General features: G+C 39.9%; 4 protein-coding genes and 1 long non-coding RNA gene across 7 annotated transcripts; 2 read left to right on the top strand and 3 right to left on the bottom strand.

Moving 5' to 3' along the window:
• Positions 1-1,172: 1,172 nt before the first annotated feature.
• pgam1b (phosphoglycerate mutase 1b) lies at positions 1,173-4,380 on the bottom strand. Its single transcript, XM_041981993.1, has 4 exons — positions 3,983-4,380; positions 3,001-3,275; positions 2,722-2,902; positions 1,173-1,833 (listed from the first exon to the last, which is right to left on the bottom strand). The coding sequence occupies exons 1-4, from the start codon at positions 4,119-4,121 to the stop codon at positions 1,664-1,666; spliced, it is 765 nt and encodes a 254-aa protein (XP_041837927.1). The 5' UTR covers positions 4,122-4,380; the 3' UTR covers positions 1,173-1,663.
• A 1,469-nt stretch (positions 4,381-5,849) lies between these two features.
• LOC121637750 lies at positions 5,850-22,639 on the bottom strand. The gene is made up of 3 exons (XR_006009942.1): positions 22,539-22,639; positions 6,498-6,503; positions 5,850-5,862 (listed from the first exon to the last, which is right to left on the bottom strand). It is a non-coding gene; the product is annotated as an uncharacterized LOC121637750 (long non-coding RNA).
• On the top strand, positions 6,495-14,909 carry pi4k2a (phosphatidylinositol 4-kinase type 2 alpha). The gene is made up of 9 exons (XM_041981991.1): positions 6,495-7,003; positions 8,474-8,674; positions 9,799-9,930; positions 10,486-10,639; positions 10,762-10,823; positions 12,339-12,438; positions 13,294-13,427; positions 13,570-13,629; positions 13,749-14,909. Exons 1-9 carry the CDS (start codon positions 6,665-6,667, stop codon positions 13,908-13,910), a joined length of 1,344 nt encoding a protein of 447 aa, XP_041837925.1. The 5' UTR covers positions 6,495-6,664; the 3' UTR covers positions 13,911-14,909.
• On the bottom strand, positions 15,987-21,342 carry avpi1 (arginine vasopressin induced 1). 3 transcript variants are annotated; one of them, XM_041981994.1, is made up of 4 exons: positions 21,244-21,342; positions 18,424-18,936; positions 17,345-17,780; positions 15,987-16,277 (listed from the first exon to the last, which is right to left on the bottom strand). In XM_041981994.1, exons 3-4 carry the CDS (start codon positions 17,713-17,715, stop codon positions 16,079-16,081), a joined length of 570 nt encoding a protein of 189 aa, XP_041837928.1. In that variant the 5' UTR covers positions 17,716-17,780; positions 18,424-18,936; positions 21,244-21,342; the 3' UTR covers positions 15,987-16,078. The 3 variants fall into 3 exon arrangements, with proteins under 3 accessions (XP_041837928.1, XP_041837929.1, XP_041837930.1); XM_041981995.1 differs by having other exon boundaries at positions 18,424-18,574; XM_041981996.1 differs by lacking the exon at positions 21,244-21,342 and having other exon boundaries at positions 17,345-17,708; positions 18,429-19,215.
• Positions 20,196-25,144, top strand: LOC121637746 (zinc finger and SCAN domain-containing protein 5A-like). Its single transcript, XM_041981990.1, has 3 exons — positions 20,196-20,745; positions 21,524-21,826; positions 24,465-25,144. Exons 1-3 carry the CDS (start codon positions 20,196-20,198, stop codon positions 25,028-25,030), a joined length of 1,419 nt encoding a protein of 472 aa, XP_041837924.1. The 3' UTR covers positions 25,031-25,144.
• The last annotated feature ends 174 nt before the right edge of the window (positions 25,145-25,318 follow it).

Here is a 25,318-nt window from a genome sequence, read left to right as displayed (position 1 = left end):
TAAAAACTCATTTGAAAAAAATTACACGATCAATAGAGTATTGAGTAAGTGTGTCATTGCTTTTTCTTTGGCCCACACCTAGTCTTCAAGAATAGTTCCATCTTCCTCAAGGAGATTCAAAAGCTGCTCTTTGGATATTGCTGCCTTTTGTTCTGTTTTCTATCTGTCACTGCTTTAGTCATGTTAAAGTTAGGTCTTTGGGGAGGACTCATCACAATATTTGTGTAAATCCAAGAGTGCAGTTCTTTGTGTAGTTTGACATCTAAACTTTTTCTACCTGTTTCCCTACTGTAAGAACGGCTTCTTGACAGCCAACCTTCCACAGAGATGATTTCTGTTAGGAAGGCTAGATCATATCCCTACCGGAGACTAGACAGGTTGCCAGTCCATAACAAAGACAAATGAAACAAGCGTAGAGTTCACCAATTAACCTGAAGAACAAACTCCACTTAAAAAGCACAAGCCATGGTTTGAAGCAGGAAATTTCTTGCGGTAAGTCACTTTGAACCCCCACTTTGGGGCTATTATTTTTGGGGCACCCACTCAACTCAGAAAAGCAAGGCTTTCCCTGATCAACAAAGACACATTGTTGACAGTTGTGTATTTTACTCCAAAACCTTTATGCATATCATTAGTCATCAATGAAACTTCACACATGTGCATATTGAGCATGTTGTGTGTACTGAAGAGCCCCTTCCCATCAGATAAGCTCATATTTAGATGTGTTGGGCCACAGAACAGTTTCCATAAAACACAGAAAAGCAGGTGGTGGTTTGCTTGCTTTTTTTTCAGTCACTATTACTTGCTGAAATATTTTCAGTTTACATTTGTGGATGTAGCAACAAACTTTGCTCAGTCTATATAGTCTTCTGAGATCTTGCAGATTTCTCCTGCAGGATTAGATCTGTTTTTAAGGTTGAGTCACCTGAGAGCCTGAGGATATTTTCAGGCAACATCTCCTGTCTTACGTCTGTTCCAACTCTTGTCTCTGCTGTGTGCTGCTGGCATTTCCAAGAGTATACATCAAGTTTATCAGTCTTAACATGTTTTTAAACAAACATTTACTCAAATTTAAAATTATTTAACTTTTTTTTTATAACATTGCTACGTGCATCCCTCATTACTGTTCATGAGACAAAACACAGTCATGCTTAGAGAATAAAGAGTTCAAATGAAGTCTGACAACTTTTATTTGTTTTCTCACAATGCCACAGCAAACAAAATTCAGCAGTGCAGGACAAACAAATCTGTCCTTTTAAACAGCAGCCAGTGTCACATGGTAGGTTTTACTGTTCCCACTGAGCTTCGCCTACATGGATTGTAAATAAGAAGGAATACTTGGGATAGTTCTGCGTCGGTAGTCTACATTTGCTTCTGTTCTCTGTTCCCAAATTTACATTTTGGTCAGTGTTTATACCGTATACCATAGCCTAATAACGAAACACATGTTTCAGTGTATCACAGAGTAAAGAGCAACCAAATCAAACATCAGATTGTATGTTGTGTGAAAGCTGGGTATTACTGAAATAAAGTGCACATTCTGCATCTGTGTACAATTCTGCAATGATTCAACCTTTGAATGACCTTTTTCTTTTCTTTGTAATTTAATAGAAGTATAGCACATGACTGAGCTGTACTCAAGCCTCCATAGGAAAGGACGACTCTATTTCTTGGCTTTGCCCTGAGCAGCCACAGCTTCCATGGCCTTCTTGACGGTCTCCTCATCTCCCAGGAACTGCATGGGTCCAATAGGCTTCAGGTTCTTGTCCAGCTCGTACACAATAGGAATTCCTGTGGGCAGGTTCAGCTCCATGATAGCCTCCTCTGACATACCTGGGAAACAGCAACAGACATAAAGAGACTGAAATCAATTTACTCACAGCTTAAGCAGAGAAAGAGGAGCTTCTCTTTAAGGAGTGTGAAAGTTGAGAGGTGTTTTCATTAGCCGATGAGCTTATGGCACATCGGTGTCATATGTGAAAATGCATTGGGAAGGTCAAAGTTGATCTGCTGCTAATGAGCATCTTAGTTAACAAAAGGGATAGCAACAGAGGTGAAATGGGCCTACGTTGGTATCGTGGACCTTGCCTCTCGAACCAACAGTGCTGTCGTCCTTTAGCTGATCCCACAACATGTGTGTAATATATTGTGTAAGCACACACTGTCGTAGGGCTGAGCAGCTTCTGTTTGGGCTATGTGAAGAACAGCAGCTGCCTTACACATTAGAAGTAGAAGGAAGTATATTATCCATGTACAAACAAAATTATACATTTTTAGGCAGTATTTGATGTTCAGATAACATCTGCCTTTGTTATTCTTTCTTAGGTTTTGATGGGCTGAACAGATACTAGTAGAGTCGGACCATTTTTACACTCTTGACCCTTTTTTTGCTTTTTAAAAGGAACATTTATCACACTTTCAAAAATCAGGAGGTGCACACCTGACTGAACCGACACAAAAGCACCTGGTAAACCAGGAGCCTTGACAGCAATTCAGATGCAAAACGTTGAGAAAGGAGACACTAAACTAAGCACAAATCTCTTTGGTGTGAATTTGGGGCTTTACTTTTTACTCTGCTGAACTTTTACATGGACAAAAAGTGTGCATATGCAAAAAAGAACAGGAAAGTTGTAGTTCAGTTTCATATATTAATGCAAACCTTTCTGAATTAAAGAAGGATATAAACTTTCATTACTGGGTGCCATCTGGTCTTTCTCTTACCCTCAAGATGCTTGACAATGCCCCGTAGGCTGTTGCCATGGGCAGCAATAAGCACCCTCTTTCCCTCCATGATCTGTGGAACGATCTCTTCATTCCAGAAGGGGAGTGCCCTAGCAATGGTGTCCTTGAGACTTTCACAGGTGGGAAGCTGATCCTCTGTCAGATCAGCGTAACGTCGGTCCTACAGCAAAAATGAGAGTCGTCAACAGTGTCACAACCATCTAAGCCAACTCTGACATAATAAAGATGTCTGCATTTGTTAGGGAGAAAGACTCTCACCTTGCTTATGGCCTGATAGAAGTCATGCTCCTGATCCATGGGTGGGGGAGGAGTATCAAAGGAACGCCTCCAAATCTTAACCTGAGCATCCCCATGCTTGGCTGCTGTTTCTGCCTTGTTCAGCCCCGTCAGGCCTCCATAGTGGCGTTCATTGAGCCTCCAAGTTCGGTGGACGGGCAGCCACATCTGGTCGATGCTGTCCAGAACAAACCACAAGGTACGGATGGCCCTCTTTAGGACAGAAGTGTAGCAAATATCAAATTCATAGCCGGCATCTGGGAAAAGAATAAAGATAGATAGATAGATAGATAGATAGATAGATAGATAGATAGATAGATAGATAGATAGTAAATTCATTAACACACGTGGGGAAGGTTCTACTCATATTTAAATACACAAATAAGACAGACCTAAAAAGTTTTGTGAAACAAGATGAACAGTTAGTCTTGCAGCCACTTCTCACGTTACTGAATGATAGATTTACAATTTTGCATTTAGCCTTCACTAACATTTATGCTTGTACTTTAGCTTAGTAATCAACCACAAGGCAGACTACTATGCAGGATGTGACTGCAGGGGAATTCTGAGTCACAGAAAACCAAATGGGGTGTACGCACGTGTGTCCGCTACAAAATTCAGTTTGAGAACATTTCAGCTGGCATCTAAAGTAACTGCTGAAAATTGAGCTGTCTTTGCTTGACAGTCCAAAGACAACCTTAGAATGCCTTCTCACCAATGAACCCTCAATAAGGAAAATACAACTATCTTCATCTATTTAGGTTAGGGGTGTTCAAGGAGTTTCTGCAACACGACGGCACTTCCGTGGGTCTTGTGCCGCTGGTATGTGTCGTGTCGCGAAGGGCTCGAGGCTCTGGACGGCTTCCCCATTCTCCACAGTTACATAATACGCGTTGTCTTGTCGGCAGCTTAATCCAACGACTAAAAGAAAGCCTGATTAGCCGCGGTGACATTGCTAACGCACCTTTCAGGGCCTGTCCTCCCCTCTTTGCCTCCTGCTCCCCGGTCTCACTGAGGTCCGCATCGAACCAGCCGCAGAAGCGGTTTTCTTGGTTCCAGCAACTCTCTCCATGGCGGATCATCACCAGTTTGTACGCAGCCATCCTTACACCGATGCCCTCTGAGCTGTATTTCCGGTAACTTTGGGATGAAGTGTTCTCCCAAAAAGCTCTCAGATTAGATCTGACTCCGCCGAAAGCCCACAGACGGCGAGAGAGAAACGGACGCGGTATTTTTGATGATTTGTAGAGATGGAGAGTTTGTTGTTGGAGATGACTGAATTGCAGGCAGCTCTAGTGGTGTTTTAGACAGCTCTAGGAGCAAGTTCCGTTTCTCTCTTCCTACTGGTTTCCACCAATAGGAAGGCGAGCAGCACTAGCCGGAGGAGGAGGGAGGCAGGAGGATGCGCACAGCGGCACGTCCACACACCCACCTCTGCGTCCTGCAGTCTGACCTTAATGCATCATATGGTGAGACTCGAAAAAATGCCTGAAAATATCTTGATTTATCTCTATAGCCATTAAAAGCATTGTATTACATATATATATATATAAATTTACCTCATTATTCAATAGCCTTTAAAGCCACCTTTAGCAGCAGTTGCATAGCTGCTAACTGATGTAGCTAATAGTTTTTTGTATATTTTTACTGGGAGAATCTTAGTTCACTCTGCTTTATTGCATTGCTTCAGTTCATTGAGGTTTGCAACCATTCATTTATCCACAGCTCTCTTAAAGACCCGTCACACCATTTCAATCAAATTGAGGTCCGGACTTTGACTGGCCCATTGCAACACTTAAATTCTTTTCTTTGTCAGCCATTCTGTTTAAAGGAATGCCAGGAGATTTGCTGCATGGCCCAATTTCAGCCAAGCTTTGATATACAAACAAGTTCATGGTCCAGTCATTGACTGTAAGGTGCACAGGAGATGTGACTGTAAAAAAAATAAAATATGAAAAAATGAAAAATAAATAAATAATCAACCTTATACCATCATGATTGACAGATGGTTTGAGGTGTTTGTGCTGATATGTTGGGCTTGATTCTTGCCAAACTTGGTTGAGGCCAAACATCTCCACTTTGATCTGGTCTGGCCACTTTCCTACTTTAGTATTGTGGTTTGTTCAGGTGAAATTTTTTGAAGAGTTTTTTTTTTTTGTTGTTTGTTTTTTAGAGCGACACTTACTCCTGGTATTTCTTCAATCACCCATGCTTTTTCAGTCTTTTGAAGTTTGTGTTCCCATGAAACTTAACATTTGGCATGCTAGCTGAGGCCAGCTATTTTGAATAATTTCCTCTTATGAGAAAATTTTCTCACCATAGAAAATATACTCAGTGTGCACAACACTTTGGCCAACTGTGTATAGAGATAAACTTTGACTTCAAATGATTTGGAAATGTCCTTATAACCCTTGCCAGATTGACAACAAAAACATCTGCTTTCACAGAAATGTTGACACTGAATGTCAGTTAATCAAGTGCATTTGATTTGCAGCATCTTCTAATACTTGAAATTCCCCTTGAAGCAGCAGTTGCACACTTAGTTTTCACACAAGGCTTCTGCATTTTGGGTGAGTTTTTGTTAAATGAATACTGATAGAGTAATATGTGATGTGTTGTTCAGCTGAAATGGCATTTATCTAATTTTAAAACATCATGATATTTTATTGTGTCTCAAAAAAAGAATTTATTGGAAACAATGCATCCTTAAAAAGCTGTGAGAGGCGTTAAACATTGTTAGTAGCTCTATCTTTCTGTTTTTATTTTATTTTATATTTTTATCTATATATATAACAGTCTTTTTATATGTTTTTATATGTTTATTGCTGTTTGTGTGATTGTGCACTGAATGTTTTTACTGCTTGCTGTACAACAACTTACCCTCAACTTACCCTCACGGGATAAGTTGGGATAATAAAGATTAATTGATCCTTGATCCTTGATCCTTGCTTCATCACTGTTTCTTTTAATCTAGGCTAATATAAGCCTGGATGATCTTTCTTATCTTCGGCACATTCCTGATGTGTGTATTTATTTATTTTTTTTACTTTTTCCCCACGAAGCAACTGAAATGTGGACTTATCTTACCACAGAACACATCTCCACTGTGATTCTGTCCATGTCTTGGACAAACTTTCGAATATTAATTTTGTTTGGGTACATGTTTGCATGTGCTCCGTGTAAGACATAGTTTTACATAATCAAAGTCAAGCGAAAATAATCAGACCTGAATTACACTTTTGAAAAATGATAAATACAAAGTATTAAAATCCATAATGTTCGAGAAAAAAATATATATATTTTAAATGTTGTTTTGTAGAGTTAATTGATTGGGTTAACTACTCTCTCAAACATCTTCTGTGGGTGGGATGGCAATGTCCAATCAGCACAAGATATTGGGTTACTGACAGGCAGATTTGGGCTCTGATTGGTTAAAGATCAACCTAGTCGACAGTTCCCGCCTCTTCCCGGAAGCTGACAGTCATCTGATTTTCTTTTTTTTCCCTGTGTTTCCTTGATAGCCAACGTCAGTGCTAACCAACAAAACAACCGTCCTACCTACTGTTTTTCGTCTGTTTTTGTCTTCTTTCTTCCTTTTCTGTCCCTTTACAGGCTATAAAATAACCCCTCGTCTTCTTCCAGAGTCATGGACGAGACGAGTCCGCTTGTCTCTCCGCTCCGGGATTCGGGTGATTTTAGCCACTTCCCCACAGAGCCCACTAGCCCCCGGGGTGCGTTTGGAAGCACGCCGGGCTCTGTGGTGCGCATCCCGGCTGGCAGCCCGGGACGGAGTCGGGAGAGACAACCACTTCTGGATCGGGACCGAGGAAACACTCCTCGGGAACCACACAGGAACGAATTCCCAGAAGATCCCGAGTTCAGAGACATCATTCGGAAGGCCGAACGAGCTATAGAAGAAGGAATCTACCCGGAGAGGATCTATCAGGGCTCCAGTGGAAGCTACTTTGTCAAAGATTCACAGGGGGTAAGTGGATCTGCTCCTAACGTTAGTGATTTTCTGGTATAGATATGTGAAATCTCTGGTGTTTTTATTTAATTATTTTTTAATTAATTAATTATATATTTTTTAAGATGATATGATTGCAAGACTGACAAATACACAAATGTTTGGTAAAGTCGTTTGTAGGTAAGGCCTTATCTAACAAGCCTGTGATGACTTGGCAGATAGGCTGTAAAATGTTCAGACATAAATGTACCTGCTTTGACCCAGATAAGCCAATTTAAAAGGTCATTTTACATGATACACCATAAACATGTCAACCAAGGTGAAAAACATTTTCAAGTTAATTAAACAAACGCATGTAATATTAAACATAACAATCAATTTTGTACCAAGTTAGTTTGTTTTGCGTCTCTAAAATGGTTTCATCACCAATGTGACAACAACCATGCAGACAGGTGTCCATCATTTAGGATCCATTTGCTGTAGCAGGTAACATGTCAGCAAATGTGTTTGCAGCCCAATGCACAACATACACTCAGAAATAATCTGCTGGTAGCTTGTCATTATTTTGTTTGATAGCAGTGATGTAATCAAACAGAGACTTTGGGCACACATTTCTAATTTGGCTCTGCAGCAGCTGTACAAATTGATGCACAGTAACTTGAACAAACAGGGCATTAACGTGGTCTTATTATAGAATGTTTCTGTAAGACTAATGACTGTAAGCATTGATACCCACCACTGGTTGTGTCAAATTTTAAAATAAGGAAGTGTTTTTGTGGATTTCAGCTTTGGAACTTCAATGTTTTCACTTTCTATCTGTTCACCACAAGAAAGCTCAGGCATGCATGCTTTTTCCTTTGCCTCTAAGTGGCTTTCCAAACAAAAAGAGCCATTCTAGACTGAAAAATTGAGTTATTTTATTTAATCCAGTGACCTACTCCCTTCGACTCCCACCTCTCCAGTATCTTAAGTTAGTCACTACTGTGCTAAGTAGTCATGTGCTACCTCTCTGTAAGGATATAATTCTCCTCTATGACCAAGTTTCTTGTTGTAATCTGTGCCTGTCTGTGTGTGTGTGTTTTTCTGTGAGTGATACCAGCGTGTGACATGTGATTTCTATATGCAACCGTGAAATCCCACCACACCCAAAATCTGTCTTTTCCTCATCTAACACTCATTAGCTGTTGCTTTATAGAAACATTTATGGTTTAAGTAAAACATGGTGCCGTGTGGCACTTAATTTGTGTCAATTACAGTGGATTTCAGTTGGTTTTAACTAAATTAAAAGTGTAATTGAAACCCTTCTTGCAAAGTAATCCTACTTTCTGTTATTCCTGCTAAATGCATTCTAGGTTTGTTTTATTCTCAGGCTGAAGACTGAAGATATTGCCATTGAATTCAGAAAATGAATCATCTCATTGTCAGTCAAACCTTCCCATACTTTCTCTTTGAACTTTTTTTTCTCACTTCTTTCCACTCCCTCCACAGAAGATCATTGGAGTGTTCAAACCTAAAAATGAAGAGCCCTATGGCCAGCTTAATCCCAAATGGACTAAATGGCTCCAGAAACTGTGCTGTCCCTGCTGTTTTGGCCGTGACTGTTTGGTTCTGAACCAAGGTTACCTTTCAGAAGCTGGGGCCAGTCTGGTTGATCAGAAGTTGGAGCTTGATATTGTACCCAGGACCAAGGTATAGTCCCACACAGTGCTGCCTCAACATTACAAAAAATCTGTTCTCTGTCAACTCCATCGTTTTTTTTTTTTTATTATTATTAATTTTTTATGAGAATAAAAGACTCTTGGGAAAATAATATTTTAAATTGGAGTCACTTTAAGAGAAGGGGTGTAAGATAGTCAATTTTCACATGAAGTTTTGAATAAATTTAAGGGTTAAAATTAGGAAAGTTGTGTTTGTGAGCAGGGCTCTGGTTGATTTGGCACATACAATATGATCCTATACAGTAAAATATATGATAAAAATACTTCACACTTACCACTTTGTCTTCTGTTGTTACTGAAATTTGCTTAAGAGGGTTTGATTACCTTCACTTCCCGCATCTGTTCTTCTACTTCTTTCAGTCCTTGGCATCTTTTGAGACCTCTGCTTTTTCTCTTTTGCCTGTTCCTGTGTTGCCATAATTCATGTCTCCATGCTATCTTTCCGAGTGCTGGTTCTTGATATCAACCACTTAATCAGTCTGTTGCTGGTAGATGCCCTGCAGACACATGTCCTTCCATGTTGGATTTTTCTATTCCTCCTGTTCCTCACAGGGTTTCAGCTCCATAAGAGATTGATTACTATGGAGGGACATCTTCCTGGAGTATTCCTGGATCTTTGCCTTTTTTCCTAGATAGTTTTTCTGATGCTCACAAGTTTCTGGCCTCCTATTTTCCACTTACTGTACAGTCTAATGGACTAGAGCAGATAATATATCTGTCAACACAAAATGTATTTAGGATATCCGGCTAATGTTTGCTCTCTCAGTATATAGTTTGTTAGGACTACTGAAGTTTCATGGTAAGATTCCTCATCTGGAAGATGATGTATCAGATGATGCATTAGAAGGAAATTAAGTTTTGCACATAAAAAAAATCCTTAACTCGTTCACCATGAATAATAATAATAATAATAATAATAATATATATATATATATATTTTTTTTTTATTTTTTTTTTTCATTATTGTTATAATAATAATAATATGGCAAAATAAAAAAATTAAGCTTGAAATCTCCTTTACATTTGACATATAATGTCCCAAAACCATTTTCAACTAAATTTCCTCCCTTTCCTCTAACTCCCTCCAATCTTTAGGTGGTGTATTTGGCAAGTGAAACATTCAACTACAGTGCCATAGACAGGGTGAAGTCTAGAGGGAAAAGGCTAGCTCTGGAGAAGGTGCCCAAAGTGGGCCAACGCTTCCACAGGATTGGACTTCCTCCCAAGGTAAACTAATAAATTTGTACTATATGTTAGCGTTCAGAAAAGTCAGTTATTTTATCATCGTCAACATCATCAGTTTATTTATAAGGTGCTTTTACACCAGCCACAACTGAACAAAGTGCTGAACAGCAAAGATAAGTAAAATATTACATAAAATATTTGATGCATTATTTGATTGAATACTGCCTGTTAAGTTTTTCTGTAAAAGGGATTAATTGTGCAATTCACTGCTAATGATAAAAATCAAAACAAAGGAAAGTCAGATGAAGTGGAAATCTGTGAATCTCCTCTCACAAATCTGTTACGCCCATCAGAAACAGTAATAGATGACAGAAATACCAGCAAAACACCAGAGTTAAAAATGAAGCTTTAACTATGGTGTACTTAAGTATACATTTTTTTAACTGCTAAGAAACAAATAAGCCCATCATTTTGTGTGAAGGCTTTAAGGATGATCATTCCTTTGATCATGCTAAAGCATATGATGTGGGGGAAAAAAACAAAAAAAAATCAACCCAGAGCATGCATCAGTTGGGATTTCTGTTTCACTTTCACCAGGTTGGCTCCTTCCAGCTCTTCGTCGATGGATACAAGGATGCAGATTTCTGGCTGCGGAGGTTTGAAGCAGAGCCTTTGCCTGAAAACAACAACCGTCAGCTTCAGCTGCAGTTTGAGCGACTCGTAGTCCTCGATTACATCATCAGGAACACAGGTTGTCACAGTAACCATGACCCTCAACATAATAATAATAATACAGCGTATAAGCCGATAGACAGTCAAGCTTTTCAGCTTTTATACGTCTGTCTAAATTTGAATATTCTGTTGTCGTCTAAGACAGAGGAAATGACAACTGGTTGCTGAAGTACGACTGTCCCATGGATCCTGTTGGTAACAGGGTGAGGAAACACACTGACACACACTTCTGTAAACCATTATTATATTTGGTTATTTGTTCCCTTTAGACCTATTACAATTTTAACATTTTTTGTCAGCAAAAGAAGTTTTCTGAGGCCTCTTTCCAATTTCTTTGACAGACTTTGGTCAAAATAATACAGTGTCAGGACAACAGCTACTATTTTCAGTTCCAGTTTTAGGGTGTAGACTCACCCACCTAGTCCACTCCACCCCTTGTTTCTGGATGGTCAGTGTTTTGTTCTTTAGATCAGCAGTACCCAGTAACCTTTGAAGCTATATATTACTGTATGATTGAGAATATGATAAACATCCTGAGAGCTCACACTAGCGCACTCCAAAGTGACAGAAAAATCCTTAACTGGCAGTTATATTCTCAGATACCTGCAGACTTTGGTACTGATCACACTTTTAGTCACAGGTTTAATTGGGCCCAGTTAAATCCTGTACTAGCCAACTAGCAGGTTAAAGCTGGTGTTTGCGTAAGGTCGGTTACAGCATCTCCGCCGTATACTCCACGTAGGTCCGCGCAGGCTTCCGGGACACCTCTTCTAGACCCGATGTGCACCCCTGCTTGCAGCACGGTTATGTGCAAGCACTCCCTTGTAATTTTGTGACTACGTGTTTCTAGATTTCTGGATCTTCTCTGTATTTGTGCAACAATATGAGAAGAGAAACCGTAACTGCGACAGCACATTTCGCCAGCGTCAGCTACACCAGACCTACTGTTCTCGGCCACATTTCTGCACCACCAAGCCCAAGCCTCTCTGCTGGTCCAATCATCTATGTCTTGATACTTTTTTACACTCTTATTTAACAATTGTTGCTTATATAGACAAAGCTTTACAGGTGTTACATGTTAATCTCACGTTAATCACATGGTGCTGCATCCAATGACAAATGGAAAATTAAACTTTCTGCCTCCAATAAGAAGTCAGATTTCCTTGTTAGGATATATAACATTAATTGAGGTATTGGCAGACCATTATTAGCTAATTTGTTATTTCATTTAGGTGTTGATGAGAGAGAAAAGGAAAAAGCAAGAGTTTTGACTCTTTTGAGTGAACCAATGCAGCTTGATTGTTTTTCTGAATTTTTGAGTTGCTAGTGATTTCAGACCCCTCAATATTTGCCCTGAAGCACAGAAACAATGCATAATTTCTTCCTCATATCCCAAATGTAACAACATAACACATACTCTGCTTCATGTGCTGTAGATAGTGATATTTGTGTTTTAATAAACGAAATTGGAGCAACTGTTAAGAATTTATACAAGACTAGTTAAATGACCCCATTATGTTTTGTGAATTAAACTAAATATATTGTCCAGCATACATACACATAACTCTTTATTTTATATTATTAGACAATATAATTAGATGAATTATATGTAAGTCAATTAGTGCCAGCTGGATTCTACTATGTATATTGATTCACAACTTGGAAATTTTATGTTTTTTTTATATCGTATTTTATGTTCTTTGTCTTTATCTTTCCAGGACAACGACTGGGTGGTAGTAAAGGACCCCATCATTAAACTAGCAGCCATAGACAACGGCCTTGCCTTCCCCCTCAAGCACCCCGATTCCTGGAGAGCTTGTAAGAACCTAAACTTCCACAGTTTAAACAATCACAGCCTAGAATGAGCTCTGCCCCTTAGGAAGAGGAAATAGCTTCTTTTTTCTACACTATATCTGGTGAAAAGTCTGTCTATAGGGTTATGTTTGCACTGCAGGCAAGTATGTGTCAAATCCACTTTTTTGCTCATGTGACCCATATCTGATCTTTTTATGAACGTCTGAATAGCACAAACCCAATTTGTTTATTTATTTGTTGTTGTTTTTTTTAATTCCGACCAGGACACTTTCATATTTGGTACTAAATTGGATGCATATCCAATATTTTTCAAAGTGACCTCAAACTGAACAGTCATCCCATATGTCATCCTACTTTTACATCATTGAAGTGAGACAGACTTCCTAATTTGGTGGCAGGAGGGGCGGGATGCATCAAGATTGAATGTGAAAATATGGATGGAACGTTATTATATCATTTTGTCAAACTGCACAACAACTTTGAACCTGATACACAAACTGTCTTGAGTAGCATCCATATTAACCTCTGCATGCGACGTTGCATCTTCCTCTGCGCATGCGGGTCACTGCAGGTCTGTACACTGTTCATACTGGAGTTTGATAGCAGTCACATTCAATTATAATGTGAACAACCACACAAAAAACTTGGATCTCATCAAAAATCTGAATTTAGGATTGAGACCTGCAGTGTGAACGTAGCTTAACCTGAATTGTGCTTATTATCTATAAAAACTTAGATTTCTTCACTGTTATTTGGTTATTTGACCGTGATGAATTAGGTATTCAGTCCGTGTTAATTTTCCAAATATTCACAAGTAATGAATATTATTGTTAAACTGTTTCATTCTCCATTTATCAGACCCCTTCTACTGGGCATGGCTGCCCCAAGCCAAAGTTACCTTTTCCCAGGAAATCCGTGAGCTCGTCACACCAAAGCTCTCTGATCCAAACTTCATCAAAGACCTAGAGGAGGACCTCTACGAACTATTTAAGGCAAGCAAAGCTTCATCATAGGCATATTCATGGAGAATGATGATGCTTTTAAATGCATGAGATGTTGGAATGAGAGAAGAAGAGGATGTCTAGTTTCTGTAGGTATCTGTAACATGCTTGCACTGTCTGCTGTGTCTTGCAGAAAGATCCTGGTTTTGACAGGGGTCAGTTTCACAAACAAGTAGCTGTTATGAGGGGGCAGGTGAGTTTTTCCCCTTTCCTAAAGAGACGGTATCCTTAATTTATGTTTTTTTTCCAGCAGTTTGTCATGCCACTAACCCTCAAAACATTTTTTTTTTCTGAAATATTTCTGTCTGTCAGATTTTGAACCTGTCCCAAGCCCTGAAGGATGGTAAATCACCCCTCCAGTTGGTCCAGATGCCCCCAGTTATTGTTGAAACAGCTAGAGCACCTCAGAGAGCAAACAGCGAGTCCTACACACAGAGTTTTCAAAGCAGAAGACCCTTCTTTACCTGGTGGTAGGAAAGAGGCAATAAAGTGGAAGACAAGGAGCAGCAGGAAGGTGGACTAAGAAGCATCTGTGTAAAGATGGAGGAAGAGACAGAATCTGAGAGCACCAGTTTTTTTTGTCCTGAAAATAACACTCACCCTCTCTCCTCTCCTCATGGATACCCTGGTACATAGGATGAGTTGGTGGGTGCAGAGATTGTGGCCAAAACAGGAAGGATTTCCCAACATATCTTTCTTGTTTGCCTCTGTGCCTTGTGTGAAAATGATAGAGAAATTTAGGTGATGATGATTCTGTGCCCTCCTCAGAACAGTACTGATGAGATGACATTTCTGCGGATTCTTGGGTGCATATTATGTCTGCTCACATACACACACATGCACGCCACTCAGAAACCTCTCAAATGTTTGTTTTTTTTTTGGATGGGAGGTGTTGCATTCCATATTTTTTTTTTTTGTTTTGTTTTTTTCTCATACCTATATGCCTTTTAATACTCACATGCATATTTCCTGCATCGGTGAAAGCTGTGCCACCAGATCATGAGTTTGTTTTCTAATATATAAGAAAAGTGTTTATTTTGGTTAAATTGTACAGATTAAGGAAGTGTGCACTAAGTGGGATGTCTGTCTTTACACACTGAACACAAGCCATGTGAGCTGGTTTCACGTAATCCATTGCCCCTCCCTCAAGATCTGCAAGTCATTTGTGCCGATACTAAAAAGCAGAAGTATTTTTTGGTTAAAGAGACAAACTTTTTAAATGAAAAATATATGACTTGTTTGCCCATTCAGCTATAGGCGTGGAGGACAAGAACAAAGCAGATGGGGTTAGAGGTTTCCAGCAGCTCCTAGTTTTCTTGGCCGTGTCGATTTTTGTTAATTATTTTGCCCTTGGGTGAACCCAAAGAATTAACTCCCTGCTGTACTGAACTGACATGCAATGTATTGTGACAATGCACTGTATAATTTGTATGTAATATTTAATTATAGATTATAATTAAAACATTAAATTAATACAGATGATTTGTGTTCTTGTTGCTGTATTCTGGTTGCTAGTAAGGCCAATATTCTAATTCAGGAATAACATCCTCAAGGAAAACGTGTTTAAAGCTCCTATAATCAATATTTATCTGTAGCAAATAGAATTATGAAAGAAGTCCCATGTGGTGGCAAATTAATCCTTTTAATCCATGCTTCTTTTAAATTGAATGATTAGCTTTTTTTTTCCTTTTTTTGCAAATTGTGACAACATTTACAGTGCAATATGAAAGTGACTGGGTAAAAGAAAAAAAAAACAAGAGATTAGAAGAAAGAAAAGGGAAGAAAAAAATTCTGAATTTTTTTCTTTAAAACAGTCTGGTAAAATTTAAATGTTAACATTATGCATAGACATTTTACTGTGTTGAGTATGTGTAAGTATATATGTAATAATATAATGTATAATATACATATATATGTAATCATAGTTATTGTAATAACAAAGTAGATATAACCTGTAATAGTAAACATGCTTATCCCATGGGTATCATGTGGGCCGAGCGAACCCATCGCCACCACCAAAACGTGTTTAAAGCTTCTAAAATCAATATTTTATCTCTTGCAAATCGAATTATGAAATGAGTCTTGTGGTGGCAAAACCGCAGACGGTAATAATCCTTTCAGTTCATGCATTCTTTTTTAAATGTTTGGGTGATTCTCAATGTTTTGCTTCCTCAAAAATTCTTTACAAGTCTTTCTGATTATTTAAAGCGTATCAACCAGCTTATCTTCATGTGTTGACTCCATGAGCCCGTGATTTTTATGGGACATTATATGATCACATCAGTCTTAATTATGCAAGTTCTTGAATAGGAGACATTTCCTGCAGGGGTTGAAGTAGACCAAAGCCAAGTTTAAAAGATGAAAAATAAGGTTAATTGAACAGCAAGTTCATGCTAATATTGATCCATCTCTGCTGTAAATGTCACTTTTATTTTCTCCACCTTGTTGACTAAAGGGTCAAACAGCCAGTCGGTGCAGGTTTGATTAAGACTGATTGATTATATTAATTGAATGTTCAAGCATTAAGTAAAAGACAAGACAGGTTTGAAATACTCTAAAACCTTTAATTTCTTAAAAGCTTTAACTATTCCTTTATATCAAGTCTTAACATTCCTTGCATTGTCCTCAAGTGTGAGCAGTTTTCAGTGGAGGATGCGGTGAAGATAGTGATCACAGTCTCTGGCACCCTCCAGTCTAATGCCCAGCCTCCATGATGATGGTTTGAAGGGGTTTTTATTCTCAGGAATGTCTTCCTCCGTCGGCAGCTGAAACTCTTCCAGACTTTGTGCCACTTCGGCCGCCTCGTCCTTAACAGTGTAGCCAGATAACGGCTCCTCAACCCTAATGACAAAAAAGAAACCAGTTTGAGCATAATGACTTTTTTTCTCATAAAAATACCAGTGTAAATGGATGAATACAAAATCACAAATGTGTCTTTATGATCCAAATTCCCTTAATGTAAAACTGGTGGTCAGAGAGTGATGTTTCTGATCTCCATGACACCACCCAACAGCAATAAGAACCTCATGATTTAGGAGAGGACAGCCATATAGTCTCGTGATATGGATCACAGACTACCCCACTTTGTTTGGATGGGAGACTGTGTGTCCTCCACAGCAGCCTTGGAGCACCACAGCAGAGTGTCCTGTCACATTTGCCCTTCCTACACAGCAGACTTTCTTTTAAAACTCAGGAAGCTGTTTAACGCAGAAGTGTCAGCAGATGAAATCGCACTTGTACAGAAGCCTCATCAAGGACTTTACAAGATGGTGCAACACAAACCAGCATCAGCTCAACACCAAGAAAACCAAAGAAATAATGCACCAGGAAGAGAGACACTCAGCCCAAATGCTATAAGATTTATGAATGTCAATACACAAAATATCATATGTCCACTAGCTGCTGATATATACATTTTTTTAGCGTGAACCAAATGAATCCTTCTCAAGCTACACTGCTAGCTTGGCTAAAAAAAATTTTTTCTGTCCACTGCTGCTAATGCTGCAGCTTAATGTGGGCTCGCCTTACTGCCATGCTGTGACACATCATCGCTACTCCAATAAGACTAATTTCATCTCAGTGAGGAATGTTCAGTGTAGCATAACAGCTGTGTGCATGCTCCTGATTTTGACTTTATGACTCCATCTGGTATAATGGACACTAATAATGTGGTCCAGTGGTCCTTATGGGGGACTAAAGTCTGGTCCATGAGTTTTGGGAAAAGCTTAAAACAACAACTGGAAGTAAATATAATGTTCCAGTAGGGACTGCTGCTAATGTTTGTGTGTGAGCAGTGGAATGCAGTCTTGTGAGGGCATTATGAGTTTGTCGGACACTTGACAGTTCGCACACGTTATTTCTAGATACGAACTCTGAACCCACTCCAATTCCATCACACTTTCACATACCTGAGATATCCTGATGCTCTGAGCCACTTGTGCTCTCTGTGTCCCGCCACTCTGATTCCTGCCTTATTCCTTGTTTGGACTCTAAGTCCCACTAAAGCTTGGGCCAACCCTGCCTCATCCTCCCACTCCTCCTCTTCCTGCTCCTTTTCATCATCCGCGCCTTCCACATCTGCATCCATCCTTCCCCAAACCAGCTTCGCCCGATGTTCAGCGTTTCTGTCCCCTGCTGTTCTGAACAGCCTGTGCAGCTGATGCAGGTTCACCCCTGAAAAGATGTTGGAGTAACCTGACTTCCTGCTGCATCGACTGGAAGGTTTCCACTGCACAGGCAGATCCTCTTCAGTAGAGCTGGGTTCCAGGGCCTCTGCCATGTTAAGGGATAAGAGGGTTTGGACAAGGATAGGTGTACAAGACGAAAGTGTAAAGGTAAGGTAACCTGGAAGGAGAGAAAATAAGTTATCAACCTAATGACAACGCATTAATCTGGGAGCATTATTCCATGACTGCAGCCAAAAGCCTAATTCCCTCAGCCACCCTACGCTGTGTGGAACAGTTTCATCTAATTAGGGATATTAGGTTAATTGGGGAATGGTAAAAATAACTTTGTTTTGCACATAGCCATCAACAAACACTGATGTAGGGCTGGAGCATACAGTATAATGTTCATTTTTCTATTGTTTTCAGCTACAAATATCACATAACAGAAATGTTGGCCTAGCTTTAGATGAAAACCTACATTTAACCATATATCACAGTAAACAAAGAAGATTAAAAAACATTCACATTTGAAAAACTAAAACTAACAAACATGTCATACTTTGTCTTAAATCATCTCCTCTCATTAGATAGATAGATAGATAGATAGATAGATAGATAGATAGATAGATAGATAGATAGATAGATAGATAGATAGATAGATAGATAGATAACTTTATGTCATTTAACTTAATATTAACATTTCTTCCAATTAAATTCTGTCTCCTAGGCAGTATTATCTAATAAAATGATAACACAAGTAAAAATTTACTCCAAGAAGCATTTCAAAAGCTTGTAGAGTGTAACATTGTCATAGTGCTTACCTTACCTGCTGCTGGCTGACTAAGACAGTCTGACCATGCACCACAAGGCAGACAAACAACAGGATTACTAAGCCAGCCTCCAGACTACAACCGTCATAAAGGCTAATTCCGAGTCGACCCACTTCTAACTGCAGTGTCAGGGGGCAATGAGCTGCAGGGGAAGGAATCATCAAAGAGTAATCCATTAGTGATATCAGTACCAAGTTTCTTGCCTCAAATAGTCAGTCATGAAGTCAATACATAAGCATGAGAAGATGAAAAGAAAAGAAGAAAAAAATACTGCACAGAATAATAATAAGACAATGGAAATTCTCAGTGCAAGACCTTGTAGGGGAGGCAAAAGGAGACACTCTCTAAGATCTGATTTCTTTTACCAGAGTTATACTTCACTCCTTTCTTTAGTCAAAACAAACACAAGACAAACTCTTGTGTTGTGTGAAGGTTTGTTTTTATATGTGTATCCTCCAACACATCATTTTAGTGCCTGAAATGAGATGCAGGTGCAGTAAGCAGCTGCCGTATAGACCACTGTCAGACAAGTTTAATAAAAGAAATTTCTTTGCCACCACACATCTCATACATAGACAATGACGAAAAACATAAAATAGACCTTTAAATATGTCAATATACTAAAAGACGGATCATTGGCTGGGTAGGGGTTTAGAACATGATAGAAGTTAAGGTTATAATAGTGAATGACTGGAGCAAGAACACAAAGAAAAACTTGACAATGAGAAAACAGGATCAGTATTACAAACCCTGGCAAAAAAAAAAGAAAAATCAAATAATGTTAGCACTTTGTTTCAGCTCCTCTAGCTTGATGCCAACTTGTGTAATTAAAAACAACAATCTTTATCAATCAGGTTCCAATTTTGCTGTATCATAAGTGACAGATCAGTTTTGCAGGATGGAGTCTTATGTCTGTATTACTTTTTAATATTGGCAAAGCGACCAATATTCATCACACTGACCTTATAATGGCTTTATTTATTTAGTTTTTTCTTGTGGCACCGGAAGCCAACGCAACCTAATTAATGCAGCTGTGTGGGTCACATTTCAGCATGCGCAGTTCTCCCCCCGCAGAAAAAAATCTAGGTTTTCTTTAACTTTAGAACAGAAAATCGTGTCTGGAAATTTTGTTAACCTACTGAAGGCTCGGCGGACTCGGTTTTCTAGAATTGTTGTCTAACAACGAGCAACATGCATCCATAAACCACCTAAAGATAAAATAGGCACTATGGTAAGTTAAAATAATGGACCACAACGGGTTTTTTTTGTTTTGTTTTTGTTTTTTTGGATACAGAACAATGTTAGAGAAACACGCGCTTATAATTTAGATAAATTTTTCTCCCCTGAATGAACTCTATGCCGCCCTACAGGAGTCCGTGTTTGTCCTGACTGTGGTGTTTACGGCCATGCTCGGTCCTTCCGGTTGGATCCTGTCTAAATTAGACCATTATAAAGGCCGACACTAAAGAACGGCCTGGAAACACGCCACCAACGTGCCTGTGAAATGTTGTATTTCAACTGGTTGTCTTTGTGTAATTAAATATGATTTTCTCTGTTTTTGTCTGTATTACTCTTTCTGTTTCTTTTTTCTTTTTCTTTCTAAATAAGCTAGTGTTGTTCAGCCTGGACACCGGTAGGTGTCGCAACCGGAAGTTAATCCTTTCAGTTAGCAAACAAGCAGCCTCTTCTCAAGCTCTCCATTAACTAGAGATCCTGAAATTCACTTCATATTGTTTTGGCTCATTACATACACCCAATGCATCATGAAGCCTCAGCTGACGGAAACCCGAAGGCGACAATTGGCGATAAAACCCTCTGGAGCTGAAACTGCGCCGTCTTTCCAAGAGGAGCTTATTGCTGCGATACAGGGAGCCTTTGAAGTCGCTGTGGACATAGTGGTTCGAGAGGTGAAAGCCCTGGTTGGTCAGACAACATGCGACATCTGCGATGAACTCCGACGAGAAAATGAGTCCCTCAAACAAAAGCTGCAGAGAGCAGAAGCGATGCTGGACTCGGCAAGCATGGGGGAGAAAAAGGACGACAGTCCTGCGAATGAACTCGTAATTGCCATAAAGCACAGAGATGAACCTCTCCAGCACAAACGCGATACTAAATATCCAAACCGCGAAGAGCGCAGTTTAGATGGCGCAGGGGCCAGGGGTGCACTTGTAGGTCATAGAGGCACCAATCCTGACCTCCAAGATAAATATGTGCGCAAAAAACAAGACAAAAGATCTAAGCGTGATGAGATGACTGGATGTGACAGTGATGCAGGTTCACAGACTGGGGAGGAAGGAAATAATGGATGTAAAGGTGTGTAATGATGGTTCGTACTCCCTATAAATTGCAACTGGTGTAGTGCAGTGCTTTTGTATTTTATGTAGTGTGTGTGACCGTATATATTTAGTGACAAACTTTGATACATGGGCAGATTTCACACATGAAGGTGTGAAAATGAAGTGATACTACTTAGCAGCTGCTACTTCGCGTGTTAACTTGATTAGTGAATGCCACGTTTCGTTTTATAATTGGCAAAAGGTTGACCTAAGACATACTTGTATTTACATTAACAATTTAATTTGACTTGTTTGTAAAAAGTCAGTTTGCTACAATGTCCTTGCAAAGTACCTTTTCACAGCCCAGTTTAATACAATTAATCGTTGTTAAGTTATAATTAAAACAAATCTGTTGTATTATCTCTATTAGACCAGTTTATAATTAATTAGTTAAAGTAAACCACTTCATAAAAATAAGTGCCCATCTAAGAAAACCAACGGGTTGCATAAAATCATCTCAACCCCTCATACTGACCATGCACACGGTGGTTGGCACCAGCAGAGAAGAAAAACTCCCTTTCACCAAGAAGGGAAACCTCCAGCAGAACCAGGCTCAGGACGTGCAGACGTCTCTCTTAATTTTAATTTAATTAAAAATCCACTTCTCATAATTGTACAATACAAACCCTCTGAAAATGAAAAAATCTGAAAATTAGACTTATGTAAGTGATAAGTGGTCTTCTCAAAGCCAACAGTGTAATCACAGTAAAAGAATATGTTCTAATTGACATTTTCATGTTGCTTTTTATTCTCAGAGGTCACTGAAGACATTTCCAGTCATTATGGAGTGAAAGTTGAAGCCATGAATCCGGTATGTCAGGACCCACGAGCTCAAGACTCCGCACCATCTCACACCGCTGACAGCAAGTCTACATTAGAACAAGTTACTGTCAAGCAGGAGGAGCCTGAGGAAGAAATCGGTGCCACATCCTGCTGTTTGGACTTTATGAAAGTGGAGGATTTAAGCTTGGAGGGCATGCAGTGGATACCAGAAATGCCTGATATTCAGAGTCAAGATCCAGAGGCTCAGCTGATAAGCAGCAGCAGGCTGGGCCAGGGTAAGAGAATGAATATGAGACTAACTGCTGTGATGATAAATATTCCACATTCAGGTATTTGCATGTGGTAAAAAACAGTAAAAAAAAGACTAAGCAGCTCTTTGTTGTTACAGCACAGGCTCCTCTCTCTCTCTCTCTCTCTCTCTCTCACTCTCTCTCTCTCTCTCTCTCTCTCTCTCTCTCTCTCTCTCTCTCTCTCTCTCTAAATAGCCTGAAATAGTGTGATAGTAAAACAGATTGGGCTTTTCTTATGACACCACTAAGGACTTGCAGTATAGACTTTTGGTACCAAAAAAGGTAAGTATAAAAGATGCTTCTCAAAATCAAGGAGGGTTCCTCAGTAGAATTGATCCCTTAGAGTCACATTCTCATGAGACAAGGAAGGAGTCTTTTTTTGTATTTGGAAAACTTATATTGCTACATATAAACAGTCTCAATGAGGTGACTGTCTTGACAACAGTCTCACCATCAATTACACTCATTAACACTGTTGAAAAATGAGCATGGCTATGAATTAGCTGGTGGCTTTTAGCTGCCTAAATAAGTTCATATTGGCAGTTTATACAGTACTGTCAGAATTCTCTTTATCGTCAGGTAGGCTTGTACATACAAGAAATTTGCTGTGGTCTCATGGATAAAAATAAGCAGGAAAATACTATTAGAAATAAATGAATAATATACTAAAATAAAATTTGCTATAATATGTACATACAACTTAAAATGTAGTTTGATAACTGATAGAAAGGTGAAGTTAGTGATACTTTGATGGAGCACTTTAGACAGCAAAGCTAATCACTTTATGTTGACAACAAATAAGGCAAAAAACAAACTTATTGACATTTTAGATGCATATTGCATCAAATCTGTCCATCTTTGGTTGGCTGCTTCTTGGGTGTGAGCAATGGAATAAAAGTGTTTTACAAATGTGGAAGACACAAAGAATTATTCTTGGAATTTCACACAACAAAGGACTATCTTTTTTAAACAGATTCATAACATAACAGTCGTCCTGCAAGATTTGTTGACATGTCCTCCTAGAAGTTGTGACTGTTAAAGATCCATCACTGACTTTGAGAAGCAATTAATGTCGGTGTTGCTCCAGCTGAAGTTGACATCCTCTGAAGGATCATCCAGGAAAACGCACCACCCCCCAGAGATGTGTCTGACAGTCTATCATCAAAGGGATCGCCTCTAAGGAAGTCTGTCCAAACCCCAATAAACCTGAGCCAAATCAGCGTAACCCAGTAGAAATTGTGGAGCCGTCATGCCCAGATCTGGTCATATCCAAGGATGGCAGCAGTTTTCGCTTTGGGCAACGTGACTACATGACATCAAAGGGCAGAGTCTTCATCTCCAAGCGAACATCGGCGACATTCGAGCAGGATGTCGGAGACGGCCTAGGTATACACTACAAGCCCAAGCTTTTTTCCCACCATGACCATCTACATGGGGAAGACGAGCTGTGCAATGAATCACATGGTGTGTTCATAGCTACTAACTTTGCATTAGCAGAGGATTACCTGTTCTGGGTAAGAAGACAAACAGTTTTACTATGATCAGATGTGAACCAGCAGACACACACATCAAGGGTTCCAGGATCAGCCATCACAGTGCTGACTTGCAGATGAGCACGTATCAACCCCTGGGTGGATGGATCTTTGGGCAAACTCGGATGGGTGGTTCCAACCATCCAATGCCGTGGTGATGCTCGAGAAGCAGACTAAACTGAAAACTGTCAACCCTAGCGACCTGGTGATTTCCAGAGGAAACGCATCCGTGCTGCTGCACTCAGATGGTGGACTTGTGTCTGCTGGGTCAGCGCTAGTTCTACAATTTCCCATTCGGTCCAGTGTATCACAGGATAATCATGCTATAAAGACAGTTATTGTCTTACAATAGATGCCTTACAGATTAATCACTTTGTTGCAGAGCAATATTGTTGTAATGGTACACCGATGTATTAGATTGTACATGTGATGGTGAACCAATTCTGTAATGGCCACACATACCTGTAGAGCAACGTGTTCATAATAAAGATGTGTGTGTACAAAGCACATCCTTGATCGGTTTCTCTAATTTCAATCATACAAACCATCTTTGACATACATTTTACATTTTATTCAGGCTTTGCAGGGGAAAAAGGGGGGTGGGGGGTCAGGGGGGTGTGGATGTGTGTCTGTGTATACATGTACTACAACATTTTTGCTCGCCTCTTTGTATACTGTGGCAGCAAATGATGATGATGATGACCGCCACCACCAACAACAACAACAACAACACCTCCACCACCAGCACCAGCACAGCCCCTCAACCAACACCCCTGCGAGCAAGAGGAAACGCTGTCAGATCTGCCCATCAAACAAAGACCGCAAAACACACATCACGTGTTGCGGCTGTGGCAAATACATCTGCAGAGGCTGCGCATGCATCTGCTGTCCTGCGTGTGCGCCTTGGACCGCTGAGCGATGGCACATGCAATGAACACCACGGTGCAGACACGAGCAGTGGTGCAGACGCGCAAGGACAGCACAATGGTTAAACATTCGGGTTTTATATCATGTGTCTAAATGCCAAAAAGATTAATGTTTTCCTAGTTTTCTTTTTACTGTTTAATCCAACATTTTGTATTTTTCTGCAGCACATCCTGCAAATCTGGTCGCAAGCATGCCACCACCAGATCATCGGTCCATCTCCTCTGCATTTCCAAACAGCAACCAGCTGGCAGAACCAGCTGTCATATCTCAACCATCTCAACCAGTCTATGGAGTCCAACTCCGGACCAGCCGCGCCATCGCCACCCTTCACACCTGTAAGTTCTGCAGTCAGAGCTTCCACCTGCCCAGCTTGCTGCGGCGGCATTATGGTCAGTGCCAGCAGAGGCTCCATCAGCGTTGTCCGCAGCCCTTAGCGGGAAACAAGAGGACCAGGCTGCAGCTCTACCCACCAGGCTGCAGCCCCTTCCGCTGCACAGTGTGCAACAGAGAGTTCAACCGCATGGAGAATCTGAAGACACACCTTCGCATCCACACAGGAGAGAGACCTTATACCTGCTCTGTGTGCTCCAAGTGCTTTCGCCACTCTGGAGCGTTAACCCGCCATTTCCGCATCCATACTGGAGAGAAGCCTTACATCTGTGGACAGTGTGGGAAGTCTTTCAGGAACTGTGGTGGGCTCAAATTCCACCAGCGTTCTCATAGCATGTAGCTGCAGTAGTCTGTAAATCTTCAAGTGTAAGCAGCTGCTTTTATGCAATTCCCGCAATGTTTTAATGTAATATTTTTTTAATGTACAAAAGACAAATAAAATGCCCTCCATTTGCCATTTAGCAGTTTTTACAAACTATCATACCTGAAGCTGTTTACTGACATTTCTGGTCAGACGTCTGATAATTCCCAAATACAGTTCTGAACATTTCGAACAGGACAGAAAAAAAAAGGTGCAAAAGAATATTCCCTTATCAACATTTCCTGTGTGTCTCATGCAGAAATGCTG

Source organism: Melanotaenia boesemani, chromosome 4 (genome assembly GCF_017639745.1).
Source record: "Melanotaenia boesemani isolate fMelBoe1 chromosome 4, fMelBoe1.pri, whole genome shotgun sequence".
Classification (NCBI taxonomy): Eukaryota; Metazoa; Chordata; class Actinopteri; order Atheriniformes; family Melanotaeniidae; genus Melanotaenia; species Melanotaenia boesemani.
The sequence above is the reverse complement of the archived record's forward strand: the minus strand, read 5'-3'. Positions and strand labels throughout refer to the sequence as shown.

Coding starts and splice junctions, on each gene's coding strand:
- pi4k2a (XM_041981991.1), top strand. CDS start 6,665: ATGGACGAGACGAGTCCGCTTGTCTCTCCGCTCCGGGATTCGGGTGAT. Junction 8,675..9,798: donor ATATTGTACCCAGGACCAAG/GTATAGTCCCAC, acceptor TCCAATCTTTAG/GTGGTGTATTTGGCAAGTGA. Junction 13,630..13,748: donor TAGCTGTTATGAGGGGGCAG/GTGAGTTTTTCC, acceptor TCTGTCTGTCAG/ATTTTGAACCTGTCCCAAGC.
- avpi1 (XM_041981994.1), bottom strand. CDS start 17,715: ATGGCAGAGGCCCTGGAACCCAGCTCTACTGAAGAGGATCTGCCTGTG. Junction 16,278..17,344: donor AGAGCATCAGGATATCTCAG/GTATGTGAAAGT, acceptor TTTTGTCATTAG/GGTTGAGGAGCCGTTATCTG.
- LOC121637746 (XM_041981990.1), top strand. CDS start 20,196: ATGAAGCCTCAGCTGACGGAAACCCGAAGGCGACAATTGGCGATAAAA. Junction 20,746..21,523: donor AGGAAATAATGGATGTAAAG/GTGTGTAATGAT, acceptor TTTTATTCTCAG/AGGTCACTGAAGACATTTCC. Junction 21,827..24,464: donor CAGCAGCAGGCTGGGCCAGG/GTAAGAGAATGA, acceptor ATTTTTCTGCAG/CACATCCTGCAAATCTGGTC.
- pgam1b (XM_041981993.1), bottom strand. CDS start 4,121: ATGGCTGCGTACAAACTGGTGATGATCCGCCATGGAGAGAGTTGCTGG. Junction 3,276..3,982: donor GGGAGGACAGGCCCTGAAAG/GTGCGTTAGCAA, acceptor TTCTTTTCCCAG/ATGCCGGCTATGAATTTGAT. Junction 2,903..3,000: donor TCTATCAGGCCATAAGCAAG/GTGAGAGTCTTT, acceptor TTTTTGCTGTAG/GACCGACGTTACGCTGATCT.